General features: G+C 32.2%; 1 protein-coding gene across 2 annotated transcripts in view; it reads right to left on the bottom strand.

Moving 5' to 3' along the window:
* LOC127698443 (GRIP and coiled-coil domain-containing protein 2-like) overlaps positions 1-20,377 on the bottom strand; it is a 52,948-nt gene that overhangs the window by 14,313 nt on the left and 18,258 nt on the right. For both annotated transcript variants that reach the window (XM_052201893.1, XM_052201894.1), the window contains 13 exons: positions 19,898-20,014; positions 16,855-16,974; positions 13,159-13,347; positions 12,748-12,855; positions 11,500-11,625; positions 10,868-11,030; positions 5,036-5,136; positions 4,570-4,647; positions 3,880-4,059; positions 3,131-3,201; positions 2,721-2,774; positions 2,209-2,331; positions 1,242-1,344 (listed from right to left, as the gene is read on the bottom strand). In XM_052201893.1, coding sequence (XP_052057853.1) covers positions 1,242-1,344; positions 2,209-2,331; positions 2,721-2,774; positions 3,131-3,201; positions 3,880-4,059; positions 4,570-4,647; positions 5,036-5,136; positions 10,868-11,030; positions 11,500-11,625; positions 12,748-12,855; positions 13,159-13,347; positions 16,855-16,974; positions 19,898-20,014 — 1,533 coding nt within the window. The remainder of the gene's footprint in view (positions 1-1,241; positions 1,345-2,208; positions 2,332-2,720; positions 2,775-3,130; positions 3,202-3,879; positions 4,060-4,569; positions 4,648-5,035; positions 5,137-10,867; positions 11,031-11,499; positions 11,626-12,747; positions 12,856-13,158; positions 13,348-16,854; positions 16,975-19,897; positions 20,015-20,377) is intronic.

Raw genomic sequence — 20,377 nt, 5'->3', positions numbered from 1 at the left:
CACACAAGTTATTGTCATGAAACTAGAAAAATGCTTGTTTTTTGCCCCTTTTTGACCCCCTAATTCCTAAAATTTGGAGGCAATTACCCCCAAAATCAATCCTAGCATTTCCTTTGTGATATGGAACCTTGTGGTACAATGTCAGAGAGATCCATACACTTACACACAAGTTATTGTCATGAAATTAGAAAAATGCTTGTTTTTGCCCTTTTTTGGCCCCTTATTCCTAAAATTTGGAGGCAAATACCCCCAAAATCAATCCCAGCATTCCCTTTGTGATATGGAACCTTGTGGTACAATGTCAGAGAGATCCATACACTAACACACAAGTTATGTCTGGAAGTTACAAAAATGCTTATTTTTGGCCCCTAATTCCTTAACTGTTGGTACCATAACCCCCAAAATCAATCCCCACCTTCATTTTGTGGTATTGAACCTTATGGTAAAATTTCATAGAGATCCATTCACTTAAACTAAAGTTAGAGTGCGAAAACCAATGTGTCTTCGGACGACGACGACAACGACGCCAACGTCATACCAATATACGACCACAAATTTTTTTTGCGGTCGTATAAAAACATGTCTCATTATTGACTGATTGATTGATGACTATAAATTTTACTGCAAATAATACATGCATATTCATGAGGATATGTTAGATGTTAATGAGTTATATATGTAAATGCTGTTTAATGCCCCCTGCTCTTTACAAGATTGACATGCTGAGCCATATTTTTTAATACGCTATCTCACAAGGTAACAGCAGGAAATCATGCTGTCATATCCTGACAAATCATTATAACTCTGGGCAAACTAGTTGTTGCTCTCACTTTGAAATGTCATGTGCTTGCACTGCTTGGTGATGTTAACCCTTACAAATGTGTGGCACTTACATAGTTTTGTTGCTTAGGCATCAAATGACCTAACAATATGGTCACCAATAGGGTTAACATATGGGTGTCTTGGATGTTATTACATAAGAGTATATGGGAAATCCATTAGAGATTAACTTCTTGGGAAAACCTGTTTCAATTAAAACCTTATGATGGTTTTCTGAGAGATCATAGACAAGAAGTAATTGCTTGAGTAACATAGAAAAGCAATGCTTCTTCAAACAGGATATTTTTCTGCAGTGTATTTGAAAACATAGACATTGCTGCATTGTGATCTATACAAGCCCATGTGAGCTTCTAGTTTCCTGTTTAGATGGGTTTTTTTCTGAACCCCAGGATGTACTATACCTTGAAAGACAAAGTAAGATTCTGATTCTGTAGATGTAACTGTTGCATTGCATGCTGCTGTTCTCTGTTTACTGCTGACTTCTCATTATTCAAATCTTCTAATCTATAAAAAAAATAATGAGGAAAATATAATGAAAACATAAAACTTTTGTAAATTTTTAACCTTTCGTTTCTATAACTAACCCTTATATACATGTAGATAAGGTTATCTGTATACTTTTCCCCCTTATGTACCAATCACTACTTTATATCAATGATATTATTCAGTTTTCACGTGGTTTTTCTGTCATAAACCCCATTGATTTAAGAGAAGTTGGGTATACAAAGAATGGACAAACAAACAAACAGATGAATGAAAGTAAGTTTAGGTATAATATTGTTACCTACAGGTATACAAGAATGATGTTGTCTTATCTTTTATATTTAGCCTATCTGTATCAAAAGGGAAATTTAGTCTTCAGGAGCATGCATAATCTAATCTCATAATGATATTCAGTCCAAAAAAAATACATTAAAACTTTGTTATTTGCACAGGTTACTTTTTCACTATTTCAATGCATAAACTTTTCATTTCTGGGTTACATTATCACATAAATATTGTTGACTTGTGCAAAATATTCACAAGGGGGGGTATTTTCCTGCATATTTTAAGTGATCTATTTAAAAAATCTATCCATGACATAGGCTCCATATGATTTTATTTTCAATGAAATCAAACAGGCAGCTATTTTAATGTTTTATCAATCAATAAGTTTTTGAAACAAAAATAAAACACTTTTGATGATAGCAGCAATCTGGAATCATGGCAGTTAATCTGTTTGGTATTATCAAACAATAAATTAAAACAAGATCCCTTCTGGATGATCATGGCCAATTCGAACTAAATTTGCTGATAAAAAGCTTTAAATGTATTTTCATATCAAATCCAATGTAAAGTTATTTTCAGCAGTGGTGGCTGTATAGTTACCTCTTCCTTAAAGCGGTTTCTTTTTCCTGTGATTCTTGTAACAATTTATTATGTCTTGCAAGTAATCTGTTGTGTTCGTCTTGTAAAAGTTCATTTTCTTGTTGAGAAGAGGTCAGACTTTCACTGAAAAACATTTGACACTTTTGATTTCACAACGATGCAGTAATTTTAGGCAATAGTTACATATTTATAGTAAGTAATTTTTTACAATACATGTTCAGCATCCCCCATATATGTTGAAGCTTTAAAATAAATAGTAAATGGAGAATAATGGTATATCCAAAACTTTATCAATGATCCCAGGAAATGTTCAATTGCAATGTTAAACAAAAGTGTATCGGATGTATTGGTAGTGATGTCATCCCTTATTGTAATGATAATGAACTGGTTTTAAAATAAAAAAAAACACTATTAAATAATACTATGACATTTCCTTTACACACAATAGGTTTTTGAAGTACATGAATTAAAACAGAAAACCTCTGAAATATAACCTATTCATCATAGCATACCTTATAGTTTGTAATTTAGTCTTCAGTTGATCAACAGCCTTTTCTAATCTTTCCCTGTAAACAGTTAAAACATAACTCATGTTAAAAAAATATTGAAAACTAGAAAATGATTTGTTTTAGAAATGCAATGGGCTGAAATTTCAAATGTCTATCAATTTTTTATTTATTCAATTTTGTACAGTTGTGGAATAAAGTATTTGCCTCAAATGCAATAAATGTTGTTTGAATATACTGGATTACAGATACAACTTAACACCAATGGGTAATGATAGAGTCTTAGTAAATCATTTCTATATTGATTGTACACAAACTTTGAGAAAAGGGTTTACTGGAAGATGGTGCTTTTTCATTGACCTTTACATTATTACATATAATTCAAATAAGATAATAAAGTCAAAAATTAAGCTTACTTCTCTAGTTTGTCCATTTCTGATACTGTTTCGGTCCTCTTTTGTTTATTCAATACACTATGAACTCTGACCTATATGAATAGTAAAATTATAAGAAAATACAAAATGAAAATTTACTTAACTGTCTTAGAAGAGAAGCTTTAAGATTCTCTAATATTCTCATAACTAATTAGTTGCAAAATTCTGTCCATCTTTTGTTTTTGGTTGATAGCCATATCACAAATATAAATAAGCTTTATATCTATATCCATATTACCCCTAGCATCCATGGTAAAACTGAATGTCTTGCACATGAAGTGAGGTGTGAGTGTTTGCTACATGTGAAAGCCCTCACAATGACTTTGAGATGAAGAACAGCAATGTCTTGTACATGCAGTGAGGTGTGAGTGTTTGCTACATGTGAAAGCCCTCACAATGACTTTGAGATGAAGAACAGCAATGTCTTGTACATGCAGTGAGGTGTGAGTGTTTGCTACATGTGAAAGCCCTCACAATGACTTTGAGAAGAACAGCAATAAAAGCTTTGGTTTTCCCAAAGAGCTTGTATAGATTTTTTATAACTTGACTTGATACACCATAATCTTTCCTTTCCATTAATTGGAATATTAAATTGGTAGTGAAACTAGGGAATATAGAACATGAGAAAAATATCACTCTTATGTAAATTTTAATTCATTTATCATTTTCATTTAATTGTATATCAAATAATTTTAATCTTTTATTTAAGACTTGACTTTGACTGTATCTACCTTATAACCATCATATTCAGCTTGTACAGTGTTTAGTTCACTGTTAGCAAGAGCGACATCATTCTGCAGTGACTGTATCCTGGTCTCAAGTGTTTTCACAGTCCTCTGACTGGATTCTGATATGGACTGGAACCTTTCTATTGCTTTCTGTTTCTCTCCTGCAACCTCAGACATTTGAACCTGTAGTTGAATTAGAACTGTTTGTTTTAGATCTATTTAAAAAAAATATTTTAATTTTTTTATTTTAAACTGATATTTATTAAGAAAGAAGATATTAAATCCGATTCAATCTGTTTAGAGAGTGCTATGATCCAGTTTGTTCAAGATACTTTCAACAACTTCTCAACAGGACCAATAGATGCATGTTGAATAACAAGCCAAACTTAACATTCCTTCATTTTTATCATAATAACTAAATAATTTTTATTTGAAGAGGGGCAGTAGGAGGGGGTGTCATCTTGAATTCCTGAACAAATAAAGCATTCTTTCCTGGATCCTGAAAATTATGGAGTCCTTGTAAGTGTAAATCCTGAATTCCTGCAAAAAATAAAGGCTCAATCCCGAATTCCTGTAAAAGGTCCTTCTGCCCCTCATTATAAAAAATTATACCCAAGCTAGTTAATTTTTTTGATACATACACAAGAATTCTATCACATAAGTTTCAATAATGTACAAGTAATATGTTCTAACCTTGTAGTCTTCTATTTGTTGATTGAGGTGTTCTAACTGTCCACGTAACTGTGCATCAGATGTCTTCTGGTGAGCATCCTGAAAAACATCAAAAAATTATACACAAAACTGAATGCATTTACCAAAATCTTTGTAATTTGGTATTTTCTGAGACTTATCACAAAAAAATGCAAAATTTACATAAAACTTAAGATGCAGAATATGACTTAAAGGAGATGATGAGTATATAATAGCATTTCTTCTTTAATATATTCAATCAACAGTGAATTTAAAAATCATCAAACCTACTAGGCTAACTGAAATGTTGATGGATGCTATAGTCATAATGAACCATTGTATTGAATTTTACAAAAACAGGGTCCATTAACTTCAGGACTTTCAGTTCTGCAGTTCCAAAGATGCCTCATAATTTTATACAATATATCAAGCAGCTATCATTATATTTTATCTTATTAAAAATAAATACCATTTTTTTAGCATCACTCAATTCCTTCTTGGTTTTCACAAGCATGGTTTTCATTTTATTTGCTCTATCATCTGCCTGAATTCTCTGTTCATCAACAGAATCTGTAAAAGAAAAAATGAGATTCAATAATAGCGTCAGCACATAAAGATGGTTTATGAACAGATCATTTATAACAAATGCAGGGCTCACACTAGCGGGCGACTGGGGCGATGAAGTTGCTTTCCCGTCTGTCACTTCTCTTTGCCTGACCATCAAAAGCAATATTTAGTCTCCCCCATGTTCATAATAGTTGCCTTTACTCGTTTTCGTCATCAGCAATTTTACATTATTACCAAGTCCATAAAACAGCAATTTTTCATTTATAAGTAAAGAAATTCAAAAACATAAACTATATTTCTTTAGAAAAAAGGTGAAAGCATTGACTTTACAGATTGGTCATATGTTATTTCAAGCAAACAACTTTATTTGAAGTATTTTCTTTCACTTCTGGTACTTGTTCCTCGAGAGCGAGCATCAAAACATTCGGATTTTCAGCAAAAAAAGTTTGTTACTTCATTAGAACTTGATGAAAATTTTCTTTAGTTTTTAACGTTTCATCCATTTATTGCATTAAAAGCATCATATTCCTTTCCAAATTGCTTGTCAAAAATATTTATTTTCGTACATTTTCCTTCGTCCATCATTGAAATATTTGTACAAACCACGGATACGAGGCGGTATTCATCGGAAGCGGATCAGCTATGACCGAAATCTGTATTCTTATGATAATAACCACAGACGCACAAATGGCACAGCTGACAGAGGAGTAATGATCCCAAAAGGAAAAATTACACATTCCAAATGCAGACTTTTGGTTAGATCTCCTTGCTTAATGTATATATTTCCAAGTAAATGCATTGTTTCAATTTATATTGATTAAAGTTGTTTAACTTTGTTTAATTTGTATATCTTTTTAATGAGAAAAATGAATTTCATAAACAAGATAAACAGAATAGTTTTTTAATTGAATTTTAATTGATAATAATGATATATGATACTTTCTTTTCCTTTTTGATATAAAAAAGTTCTTTTAGTGCTAGATATTTAGTTGGTAGTTTCTGACAAGAGGAAAAATATAATTGTGTAACTATAAATAATGTAAACTATAATTTAAGACAAATGTTACTTTAATTGTATTCTAGGTAAGATTTGAACAATATAAAAAATATAAAATAAATAGGATGCATATGGCCCTTTATATTATTGTAAAAACCAAACATTGTAGCGATTGAAAGAGCACTTCTCTTTCAAGTCTCACCACTTCTCCTTATCAGTTTCAAAAAGAGTAGTCAATTCTCCCTATGATTATGAAATAGTGTAAGCCCTGCAAATATATCACTGAACTCATGCCATTACTAAAGCAGCACTAGCTACTGGCAAGGTGGTTTCCATGAGGTCAAATTGTAAACACAGACATAGATGTCAGGTGGTATTCTTGGGCTCAAAATATTACCCTCAGCACAAAAGCAATGCCCTTAAACAATGTTTATTTTTGGAAAATGACGCTATCAGCGGCATGTTTCCGATACCATTGACCAGAACTAACGGAAGTTGATTATGCCTCCGCCTACCGCACTCGGTTTCATATTTACTATTTTACATACTATTACTAACTGGAATCTGCTTGTATTACGCTACACTCGAACAAAGTGTTGTAGTCGGACGGGAACCAGTTTACATACGTTATTTTATTTACCAAAAAGATATCTTGACCTGTCCATATGTTTTTTGTTATTAAATGGTATTTGGAGCTATCCCTTTGTTATATATTTCATATGTATTCGAGCTTTCACTTGTATGCACATGTCATACAATCGTAAACAATCGGTATGTATACATGATAAATAGATCCGTTTTGTTATGGTGTTGGACTTTTTACCCTCCAATGATCAGCAATCGCTAGACAAAATAGTTCTCCTAAATAATGTCAGCCTTTCATGCCATTTCAACTTTACAATCATTAATAAAGTAATAATCGGAATCATTTTGATATCCATTGGATAGAAACTGGTCTTTATCCAGATTTACGAAGATTTTAATAATCGGAAATTAGTAATACGGTTATACCCACGCGGTGCGTATGAATCTTTGTTTACAAAGTTATAGCAGCAGAGTCTGTAACTGTATCATTATTAGTTAACTACACTGTTATTGTACTTAATATGATGAAAACTGCATATGCAATATAAGATGTCAACTCGGCCAATACAGATTTTTTTTCCGTATTGGCCGAGTTCTGATCCGGCCAAAACAGGATTTCAGGACGTCTCTAGTTTTTAGATCGTAAGTCAGGATAAACTCAAACTGAAAGTAAACAGTTGTTTGTACGACGCAGTTTTTATTTACTCACCATAAACAAGCTGAAACGTTCAGTATGGCATATATTTTAGGTTAAAGACGGTCCCATTCATTTGAAAAGCATTTTGAAAGTAGACGATGGAATTATTTCAGGTTTGGGGAACGAGTAAATTATCACAAAGTTCATTTCTTGACGACCTCATAATTTCATCATGTCGATGGTACAAATCGATTTTTACTGATTACTTTCGCTTCTCATGTTTTGTAAACGGTCTTTTATTTTTAAACCCGAACCAGGCATATGCATTCTGTAATTGCGCAAATCTTCGTTCTTTGGTCAATTGGCTTATGGATAGTTGTATCAATTTCAACTCTTACATTATTTTTTTTAAAAATATATTTGCATTACACATGCAATGGCAGTACCTTTCCAATTACTATTTATGTGTTGTGTCTAAATTAAAGTTGTAACACTTTATAGTGACTGGAAAGGGTAGAAAAATTCATCAGATGAGAACAGGCTGAAGATACATGGAAACGGCACCAAATCATAAGATATTGCATCTTATAAAAAGAAACTGAGATTTGGATAGTTCCACTTCAAGGTAAAAATGTTTATCTCTTGTGAAATGAAATAAAAAAATATTGTAACACTGTAGTTAATTAATAAAGATACTATTACATGTATTTCTGTATTGGCCTTATTGTTGGTCCTCGGCCAGCAGTACACCAAGACATGGACCAATAACAAGGACAATACAGAAATACTTACACAATAATATTATAGAATGACAGTATGGTTCAATAGCGGGAATCAGCCCCTCAACTACTTTTTACATAAATATTAACTTCTGGCTTCAACTCCTTGTTCGTCTTGTCTGGAGATCTTGTTGTAGTTCCAGTTAGGCAAGCATTTTGGAGACGTATCCCGTCCATCCTCTCTTCACTTGTAATTTCTGGTGATAGATTTTGCCGCTTGACGTTGAATCCTTTCAAGCTTGTTTTTTTTTGTTACCGTGTAGGGGTCCCATACTATGGCTCCATATTAAATTGTAAGATCCATTCCTAAAGGTCTAGATCATTGTTCTAATCTGACACAAATTTCAATAACTGGAATGCTACCCAAGTTGAATATATGGTGACTTACTAGAACAGCATTATCACTATTGAAATTGTGTTTAATACCATGATTGTTCAATGTCATTAACTTAAATGGAGACAGACATTTGACCTGAAAGGTGGTGTGGGAGTGCAAAATCAAAAACTAACTGACTATGATACATGTATATGGTTAAAGAATGAATATCAATTACATGGGTCAACATGGTCAAGGGCAGAGTTGTTATGAAATAACAATATGGCAGAGAAGTGGTTTCAAGTTTCATATAAAGCGACCTGACTGACATGAAATAAAAAATCAAAGGAGTATCCCTATTTGTCTAATCTTCAAGGTGAAATAAAACTAGTAAAACAATATTATACTATTGTCTAAATCTACAGAAATATAATTTGCTTCAAGTAACAGAAATAACTAGGTCACTAGTAACTTATTTAATGAGTATATGTATGTGGGGTATAAGAGCTTGATAACAACAGGCTCTTCATAATCATTTGGTTTGAAAAGGATACTAGTAGTCTATATTCTTGATTTAGAAAAATGTAATTGCAAGACAAAAATCACATTATTTAGAATACTTTAGATCATTCAGGTAGTCTTTATTTATATGTACAAAAGAACAGCCAGTAGTCATTGGATATTGTAGATCATTCAAATAGTCTTGACCTATTTATTAGTACAAAAGAACAGCCAGTAGTCATTGGATATTGTAGATCATTCCGGTAGTCTTGACCTATTTATTTATAGAAAAAAAACAGCCAGTAGTCATTGGATACTGTAGATCATTCAGGTAGTCTTGACCTATACATTTGTACTAAAAAAACAGCCAGTTGTCATCTTCACATAACACACACATATACGAATATCAATTATATGCTTACGAGACATGTTGGAATGTTAAACTAATTACGGTATGTGAAAATCAAGACTTGCATAAAAAATATCACAATATTAGAGACAGTGGCGTCATTTTTCCTCAGAGCTTTCAGCTCTTTGATTGTGCAAATACCAAAGACTATATAGCAGTAAAATTGATATATTACTTTAGTTTGTGAAAAAAGGTCCTGAATGAAAAACTTTATCACTCAAGCGAAAATTGTAGGAAAAATAACTAATTCCCAAAACTTTTTGTACTATGAAAGATAATTGTACTGGTGAAATATTATTTTCATGGCAAGGCATAAAATAACTTTTTAACTTTGAACAGTGTATTATTATATGTAAATCTAAAAATATTGATACAATGCCACATTACAGTGAAAGTTGTTTAACTATTAATAATCAAGTGATACAATTTTCCACATGCGAAAGTCTCTTAATCATTAAAATTGACCCTTCCCTCACATGGACAAACCAAATTGATTTGATCTGCTCAAAAATTTCATCTAGGCTATATCTACTATTAAAGATAAAAGAAATTTCTAAATCTAGAATGCAGAAAATTATTCTATAATGGTTATATCTTACCACTAATTGATTATTGTTGTATAGTGTGGAGTAGGTGTAGCAATTAGGGTTTAAATAGGATATTAAAATTACAAAAGAGAGCAGCTAGAATAATACTAGAAACAGACCCTTTTGCTCCTTCTGAGTCCTTATTCAACCGCTTAAACTGGATGACAGTTGAACAGAGAATAAAATATCATAAGTTTGTGATGACATTTAAGTGCATCAAAAATTATGTCCCATCATATCTTACTGGCAAGTTTCATTATGTTTCAGACATAAATCCATACCCCTTGAGAAATGTTGTTCAAGGAAACCTCATACTCCCTAAACCAAAAATAGAATTGTTCAAGAAATCTTTTATGTATTCTGGACCATTCTTGTGGAACAATTTGCCAATATCGTTACGAAATATTACAAATGTTAATTCTTTCAAATACAAAATAACAGATCATTTATTGAAATCAACCAGTTGAAAAAATATTGAATATTAATTATTTCTTCATGTTTATTTTTTCATAACATTTTATGCAGTGTACTGAACATTATCATTACACTTGACTTTTATACTAATGTATGCCATGTATATGTTTGCTTTTTGTTTCTGCTTTTTTCTATGATGAGGGCCTCAGGGAAGATTAGTTACATAGCTAACTGTGTAACCCTCTCTAAATAAAGTATTGTTGTTGTTGTTATTTCATCCATTTGTGCCTTAATTTGCTATAAAGATCAAACCCTATATCAACATCGACATACACTTGATTAACACTGACATTAACTTCATTATAAAAAGATGAAGAAAATTACTTTTTAATGACTGACTATTCAATGTTACCAGCATATTCAGGTACCTTACTCAAATTCATAACTCCGGCAAAAGTAGATATGTTACACTGGCTCATGAAGATAGATATTTATACACAAAAACAAACCTATCTGTTCTTTCAACACTTTATTTCGATCTTCTAATCTTTTGACCTCTATCTTTAACTCAGTGAGGGAGTGGTCACGTTCCACGAGTTGACTGTTCAATATCTGCACAGTCCTTTCATAGTCAGCCATTTCTAAGTCCATCATACTACTTTGTTTACTTTCCTAAATTGTGAAAAACAATATTAACTTTCTTTTGGCAAAAAAATCATTGTTGTTTGTTGTTGTTTGTATGTCTGGTTTTTTTCCAGAGGAGTCAGGTGTTGTTGGTATTGTGCAGCATTTTCAGTGATTGCTGTAATTCCTTTTCATTTATTATAATACTACAGGAAGTTAATATCAGTCCTTTGAAATAAATCCCCATTAACATATAGTAATATTTTTAAACTAAAAAATTATTTAATGTAAAATTTTAAAATAAAATTTGAAGATGTCTTAAGAAGTGGTACTTTCTTAAAGGATACTATCCCTATTAAACCAATTTGGATCAATTGTTTCGTACAAACTAATTTTCGGTCCACTTCCACTAAATTTTGTCATGCACTATAATGTATTAGTTAGTTTTACTTTGTATTAAGAATTTACCGACATTTCTTGTACAAAAGTTGAGAATAATATAATAGGAGATACTCACTTGTTTAGCCATTTGCAACTCCTTTTCCATTATCTGTATCTGTTGCTGTAAACCACTGATTTGTTCTGAATGTTTCTCTTGATCTTTCTTTCTACTTTCTTCTAGTTCTGACATAGCTGCTTGAACCTTAAATAAATAAAAGATTATCCTTTAAAGATTTTAAATGTTTTTGAGCAAAGGACTCGGAAAATAAGGACAATAAGAATGATATAAGATCTAGTGCTGATCATAATATGTAAAATATATGACCTTTACAATAAATGTTCTTCCAACAAAAATGCATAGAATTCATCGGGGGACATATGACAAAGAAATGCAACCCATAATATATAAGTATAAGGTAGTGCAATTTGTCAAGCATGAACTATCTGCATGGACCTAAGGGTGGATTCTTTACGTCAACTCAGCAAATAATGGCTACATCATGACAAGATGGCAGTTCTGAAAATGTATCAAACAGTACCACTAACCTATCTGAAGTGTGGCATAAAAAATACAGATAACCGAAGAGAAAAATATGACAACTTTTTTATTGTTTTTATCTGCTCTTTAAGATGTATGATATCTAATTCATTGCATGTTATAACTAACCTAGATGAAGCCTCTTATCAAAATCAACAAGTTGTTATTTGGTTGTTGAAAAAAATGTGATGGAATTTTGTATACCTGCATAACATTCAGTGTACACATCTTTAACAAGAGGTATACATGTATATGTAAAACAGAAAGTAGATCTGAAAATGTATCGCACTGTATAGCTAAGAATGAGGCAAATATCAAGAAGTTATCATTTGTAGTTGAAAAGAAAAATGCAGAAGAAAACCCTTCTAAATGAAAATGTGTTCTTAGTTTCAAGCTGATTTGCCTTCAGCTTCATGGTAAACTACCTTGACCAACAACTTTAACATGATGATGTATGGACAAATGGAATTTTGACAAATAAACAGAAGCACAGACTAGAATACATAATGTCCCACTAATATCATAGGTGGGGAATGAAAACATGATGTAGCTAACTAGATGGAGTTTGAAATCAAATAACAGATACAGTATGATGGTTTGGCCTAAATATACACAGCCAAAATGGCTAAAATAAACAAGTATACTCTCCTCCCTTCAAAGTGGAATTTTAAAAAAATATGCAGGCTAAGATGAGTCTTTTCAATTTTCTTGAGGTTCATAACTTGTTCATACCTTCAGAATAACAAGGAACTGAAAAATCTGTGTTTACATTTAAATAAAAAATACCTGTTGCTTTTCTTTAGATAATTCTTCTCTCTGGATTTTGTTTGCCACATTGTCTTGTTCTGTTGCTTTTAATTTGACACTTAGATCAGTAATACTGGCTTCTGATGTCTATAGTTAACAGAATTATTATCTTAGCTACATCATTTTTGTTCATTTGACAGAATAATTACATTCTATATTTAACATTTTAAAACAGTTCAAGCAACATCAGTTCACAGTTTGAATTTTTACTATTTTTTCCTTTGATTTATCAACCGTAGATTTGTATTGTTTTCTTTATATTAGGAACTAACGGAAAATAAGCTCTATAGGTGTTATCTCTGTGACCCTCTTAAAATAAAGTATTTGTTTACTTACAAATCATTAGTTATCAATGTGAAACAAGTCAAATTTCGGGCAACTACTGCTTACCTTTAAATCTGAGGTCAGTTTTTCAATTTTTTTATTTAACTGTTCTTTTTCATCTTTTGACAAAGCAAGTTGTTCTTTAAGATTTGATAAATCATGAACTGTCTTCTGCAAGTCTGCTTCAAATTCCTCTTCAGTTTTCTTAGCCTTATGAAGCTCTTCCAAAGTTCTACTGTGTTCATCTTGTAGTGTCTGTAAGAATATTATTGCCTTATGATACCAACATTGTTTTTTTAACAAAGCAAACATAAAGAAATAAAATGATCTGCTGGGCGCAGCTTGATACGACCGCAGAGGTCGAACCCTGAACAGTTGGGGCAAGTATGGACACAACATTCAAGCTTGATAAAGCACTGAATTTGGATTGTGATTAAATATTTAACACAGCATAGGTTTCTGACACAGAACGAATGTGGTCTAAGAACTTAAATTTTTTTATTTACTTATTCAAACCATATCATTATTATTTGCTTTTATATACATATATATAAATCAGAAATAACCAATTTAAAATGGAAAATTTTAAAGAAAAAAAAAGGAAAAAAAGGAAACCCCCCCCCCCCCAAATTTTTTGAACCCCCTTATGATTCATCTTCCCCAAACTCAATCCCAGCCTTCCCTTTGTGGTATGGTACCTTGCAGTACAATTTCAGAGAGATCCATACACTAACACATAAGTAATTGTCCTGAAACTAGAAAAATGCTTGTTTTTTGCTCCTAATTCCTAAAATTTTGAGGTAATTACACCCAAAATCAATCCCAGCCTTCCCTTTGTGGTATGGTACCTTGCAGTACAATTTCAGAGGGATCCATACACTTGAACACAAGTTATTGTCTGGAAATTAGAAAAATGCTTGTTTTTTGGCCCCTTTTTGGCCCCTTTTTCCTAAATGTTTTGGGCAATTACCCCCAAACTCAATTCCAGCTTTCCCTTTGTGAAATGGGACCTTGTACTACAATTTCAGAAAGATCCATACACTAACACACAAGTTATGTCTGGAAGTTACAAAAATGCTTATTTTTGGCCCCTTTTTTGGCCCCTTATTCCTAAAATTTTGAGGCAATTACCACCAAAATCAATCCCAGCATTCCTTTTGTGATATGGAACCTTGTGGTACAATGTCAGAGAGATCCATACACTAACACACAAGTTATGTCTGGAAGTTACAAAAATGCTTATTTTTGGCCCCTTTTTGGCCCCTAATTCCTTAACTGTTGGTACCATAACCCCCAAAATCAATCCCAACCTTCCTTTTGTGGTATTGAACCTTCTGGTAAAATTTCATAGAGATCTTTTCACTTTAACTAAAGTTAGAGTGCGAAAACCAATGTGTCTTCGGTCGACGATGACGACGACGACTACGCCAACGTCATACCAATATACGACCGCAAAATTTTTTTGCGGTCGTATAAAAATTACCTGATATTTAGAAGAAAATAAAAATTTTGCAATTTTTCCATTTATAAAGGGGCATAACTCTAGAACGGTTAAAGTGACCCCACCAAAATTCAAACTTGATCTGTGTTTTGTGGTAATAAGCATTGTGTATAAGTTTCATAACAATTGGATGAGGCAAACTTAAGTTAGAGAATGGAAACTAAAAATTTTGCAATTTTTCCATTTATAAAGGGGCATAACTCTAGAATGGTTTAAGTGACCCCACCAAAATTCAAACTTGATCTGTGTTTTGTGGTAATAAGCATTGTGTATAAGTTTCATAACATTTAGTTGAGGCAAACTCAAGATAGAGAACGGAAACCAATTTTGGGACGTGCGGATGAACCTACGTGCGTACAGATGGACAAGGGTAAAACTTAATGCCCCCACCACTACGGCGGGGGCATAAAAATATATTAAAGGCACCTCCTGGTCTGTATCACTCACTTTATGAACATTACTATTCATTGGCTTTCTTAATAATCGGATCTAAATTATACAATAGGACCAAGTTTAATCTAGTTAAAGAATAGATGCAGAAGTGTCAAAACTTTAACAACAGTTTGAAACCTACTGTGGATTCATTAATTTTCGTGGGTACCAATTTTCGTGGATTAAGGAAAACTTACATGTTCGTGGATATTTGATTTCGTGGTTGAGTCGAAGTCTGCATACAAGCCTATTGAAAATTTGTTATTCGTTGAACATTTAATTTTGTGGCTCACCTGTACCCACGAAATCCACGAAAATTGGTATCCAACTAAAAATAATGAATCCACAGTATATGAGTTTTGAGTTATCTTTTATAGCTATCACCTAATCTCGTTAAGGATATATCCTTTGTTCAAGCAGTTTTCTGACCCTTTCATTACCATTTTTTGTTAAAATAGCTCTGAACAGATTTGAACACTTCTTGTTAGAACAACTTGTAATAAAATGCTTCTCTGAGCGCAGCCTGATACGACCGCAGAGGTCAAACCCTGAACAGTTGGGGCAAATTTGGATACAATATTCAAGCTTGATACTGTCTGAATTTGGATTGTGATCAAATTTTTGACATAATATAGGTTTCTGACACAAAATAAATGTGGTCAAAGATCTTATAAATCCATTGCCCAATACTGTGCAATTGAAGATTTCTTCTTGAAACTTTTCAAAAATTCGAAATTTTAAAAATTTTGAAAAAAAATATGAATCCCTTAAAAAAATTGGGAAAAAAATCCCCCCCCCCCACTTTTTGAAACCCCCTTTGGAGCAATAACCCCAAAACTCAATCCCAGCCTTTCCTTTGTAGTATGGAACCTTGTAGAGATCCATACACTTACACACAAGTTATTGTCTGGAAACTAGAAAAATGCTTGTTTTTGGCCCCTAATTCCTACATAATTGGGGCAATTAACCCCAAACTCAATCCCAGCCTTCCCTTTGTTATATGGAACCTTGTGGTACAATGTCAGAGAGATCCATACACTTACACACTAGTTATTGTCTGGAAACAAGAAAAATGCTTGTTTTTGGCCCCTTTTTGGCCCTTAATTCCTTAGCTGTTGGCCCCATAACCCCTACAATGAATCCAAACCTTTTACTTGTGGTATTAAACATTGTGGTACAATTTCAGAGCAATAGAAATACTTATACACAAGTTATTATCCTGAAACTAGAAAAATGCTTGTTTTGGGCCCCTTTTAGGGCCCCTAATTCCTAAACGGTTGGGACCATCATCCCCAAAATCATTCCCAACCTTCCTTTTGTGGTATTGAACCTTCTTGAAAATTTCATGGAGATCCATTCACTTAAACTAAAGTTATTGTCCGGAAACCAATGTGTCTTCGGACGACAACATCATACCATTATACGATCCCAAAAAATTTTTTGCGGTTGTATAACAAGAATCAGTGACCATATAACATCATGCCCTACTATTACTAAATTTCTATGTTAAGAGAACTGTGACATTGGGGTGAAAACTCCAATTTGGTATTTAATTAGAATAGTTCACATCATCATGAACATGAGTATTAAGTTTGAAGTTGATGTGACTATAACTTCATGGTGAACTACAATAACCAAATATTAACATGAGAATGTACTGATTCCACTATATCATGGTCAGTGAACCCTGAAATCAGGGTCAAAACAATAACTTGGCATATAATTTTAAAGTATACATTACAGTGAACAAGCATAGTAAGTTTCAAGTTGATGTGACCACAACTTAATGGTAAACAAACTTAACCTGTATTAGTTTACAGGTTACCTACTTTAAGAGTATCCATCAGCTGTTTATCAGCATCCTGATCTTTCCTCAAGTTATCCAGTTGACTCTGAAGGTTTTCTTTTTCCTTTACTACAGATTCATACTGGGTTTTCATAGCATCATGCTGAAATACATATGTAAAAAATGTAGAAAGAAATTCAGCACTGATTTCTTATTCAACTACAATAACCTTACAGTAAGTTAAGCCTTAGTGAAAATATTGTGTATATCTACTAAAATGATATATTGCATGAATAAAAGGAGATATGGGACAAATATCAATGAGACAGCAACCCTTCAACACAACAAAGACATCTAAAGTCTCAGTATCCATATAAGACTTTCATGGAAATTTAATGATAAACAAAAATAGAACCAACAAAGCTTACAGAACATTTGATTTGTTTCAAAGTTTTCAAAAGTGTTTTAACAAACAAAAATTCGTAAGGGTTCCGCGGAACCCAGTGTCTCGGCTACTTTTTCTGTTAATCGCAGGCTCAACTAAAATGAGGAAGTAAATCAATAAAAATATTCCTCTTGATACTATCTTTTGATTGTAAGAAGCTTCTGTCCAAGTTTGGTAAAAATCCAGGATAGTTTATGAATCTAATAAATGTTTAAAAACTTTAACTGTAGACTGAATGTAATGTTAACTGGAAGAAAACAAAATTTCCTTCTAGATACTAGCATTTGATCATAAACAAGCTTCTGTCCAAGTTTGGTACAAATCCAAAATAGTATAAGAAAGTTATTAAAATTTTAAAAACTTTAACCACAGAGTGAATATGTTGTTTCCTGGCAGAAAATCTAAGTCCATTTTAAAGTTTCCTGGCAGAAAATCTAAGTCCATTTAAAAGTAAAATACGGAAAAAATGGATTTTTTTTTTTAATTTCCTTCTAGATACTATTTTATGATCATAAACAAGCTTCTGTCCAAGTTTGGTACAAATCCAAAATAGTATAAGAAAGTTATTAAAATTTTAAAAACTTTAACCACAGAGTGAATGTGTTGTTTCCCAGCAGAAAATCTAAGTCCATTTAAAAGAAAATAAGGAAAAAATGGATTTATTTTTTTACAAAATTTACTTCTAGATACTATCTTATGATCATAAACAAGCTTCTGTCCAAGTTTGGTACAAACCCAGGATAGTTTAAGAAAGTTATTAAAATTTTAAAAACTTTAACCACAGAGTGAATGTAATATTTCCCGGCAGAAAAACTAAGTCCATTTATAAGTAAATCATTCTTATATCCCGCAATGGTGGTAAGTCATGCACTTAAGGCCATTTTTTATTTAATTTTTCTGTAGACTTTGCTTTGTTTTTTTATTACTGTGTATTGTCAAGCTTGGTTACACATAATGGTTTCTTGGTCACTGAATGTACGATGTTGTTCCATACTGCAGCAGCTGACCCGGTTTGTTTACATTCAAATTCTAATGGCTTCAAAACCACGTGACACATTGAATCGTTATATCCAATCAAATTGCTCTACTGTCAATTAGGTGATTTTTTAGTACAAGGCAATTATATTATTTGTTTGTATGATATTGCTTTGAAATAGTTTGCAATAAATTGGGGGTTTATTCAATAGGAAACCTCATTATTAGCCATGAAATTTGAAATCAATGGAATTTTATATGAATATTTACTTATGGTCAGAATATCGATCTCTTTATTTTGAACCAAATTTTTTTTTTATGAAAAATATATGTATATTGTTTTTTATTAACCTACTCTATATTCCTGAAAAGAAATATGGCATGATTATCGTTTGTTTCCCAAAGTTTTTCTTTCAATTTGGATGGTTTTTTTTCCCCGGGAAAATCGTGTAAGACGTAAGGTGCTTGCCATTTTGAAATTCTTAAAAATACGATTTGCTTGGCCTGTTTGGTCTGCCATTAAGATTGATGGCGCTTAATGGAATGAAAACAAAGCAATGGAGGCTGGAAGAGGGATTTTCTGAAGTTCTGGAATGTTTTTAGGCATTCGGAAGTCAGGTTCGAAACGGCCATTAGAAAATTGGCATTTTTGTACAATACTTTAGAATAACAATGAAAACATATCTTAAGAAATGTTTGTTTATTTAGAAGAGTACAAAAAAGTATTCTGCACTAATTTTGTACGCTGGTATTACCGTAGTGACATCAATGCGGAGTTTTTCCGTGTGATAAGTACAATAACAAAGTCCGAACGAACCGACCTGATGACCGATTATAGACTACGGTAGGATACATTTTTTTTTTAAATTTATACCAAGAATCAAGAACTAATACACAGTATAACTTTAAAGGTTCGTTTGATCTCAGTTCTTCATTGGTCAGACTTCAATTATGACGTCAAATTTCTTTCTTTCCTCTAAATTTGCTATTTTGACCTCACAAAAAAAGATGACCTTGCCTGATGACATCACATATCAAGAACAGATCAGTGAAAAAGTTTGTCTGCATATTGTCTGTAAATCATTAGAGAAACAGTTTACACCATTCAATCTTGTACAATACGATATTTTTCCACTGTCAACATTTAAATTTTCATTATTTAAAAATATAACTAAGCATCCATTTTAAATTTGAAAATTTAACTGTCTCGAGTGGAGAAATATTGTATCACTTGATGTAGAATCTATACATATATACATTAAGGGTAGTTTAAACCGTTTCTACTACATTTCAATACATTGTAGTGAAAAATAATTAGCAAAAAAAACCACGAAGGACCCCTACTATTGTACTATTCACCTTAAATCTATTAAACTATCACTCTTTTGATATGAATCAGAGATATTTGGCACAGAAAAAACAGTATATGCATTGTTTGTCCTTCAATTTATCATTCTTTAATCCACTTGTATGTTTAACAGATGAAAAGAATAAAACACTAGTAAGAGTGAGAAGCTTGGAAATTCCAAACAAACTCAAGTAAATTTTCAGGACTACTGTTGGGTCTCTAAGATGTCTTTAATCTTGCTGGTGTTAGATTTTTATGGCCTGCACACACGTGAACCTTTTTACTTAGACTAGGAACATGAGTTAGAATTATAGTTACCTTGTTTTTTAATTCTGTTGCCTCCTTCTTACATTTGACAACCAACTGTTTAAGCTTTGTAATAATTGCTTCTTTTTCCTGTAGTGTCTTCTCTAATACCCCTTTTTCAGTGGATACCTGAAAAATATTAAATCTTCTTAATGTCATAATGACGAATGTTAAAAATAAATATACTTTTTTGTTTTGAAATAGTTTGTATGTGTAGTGTGTGCACAAGATTTAAATGAAAATTCAAATTAAAAGTTATATTTCTTAAAACAGAAGTCAGTTAAAGATGAAGGTATTTCTCATATTTCTTACACTCTGAATTGATGTGATTATAAAGGAACTTGAAATCAATGCACTCCATTAGATGTTGTTCCTCTTGTGTACCCAGACCATGTTTTTGTTAAGGACAGTTTATATAAACAATTACACATTACATAGAGGACGCCGTGTACACAATTTATTTAGTTACACAATAAGGGAAAATCCAAGGCC

Source organism: Mytilus californianus, unplaced genomic scaffold (genome assembly GCF_021869535.1).
Source record: "Mytilus californianus isolate M0D057914Y unplaced genomic scaffold, xbMytCali1.0.p SCAF_4, whole genome shotgun sequence".
Classification (NCBI taxonomy): domain Eukaryota; kingdom Metazoa; phylum Mollusca; class Bivalvia; order Mytilida; family Mytilidae; genus Mytilus; species Mytilus californianus.
Note: the sequence above shows the minus strand (reverse complement) of the source record. Positions and strands in the feature narration are given on the sequence as shown.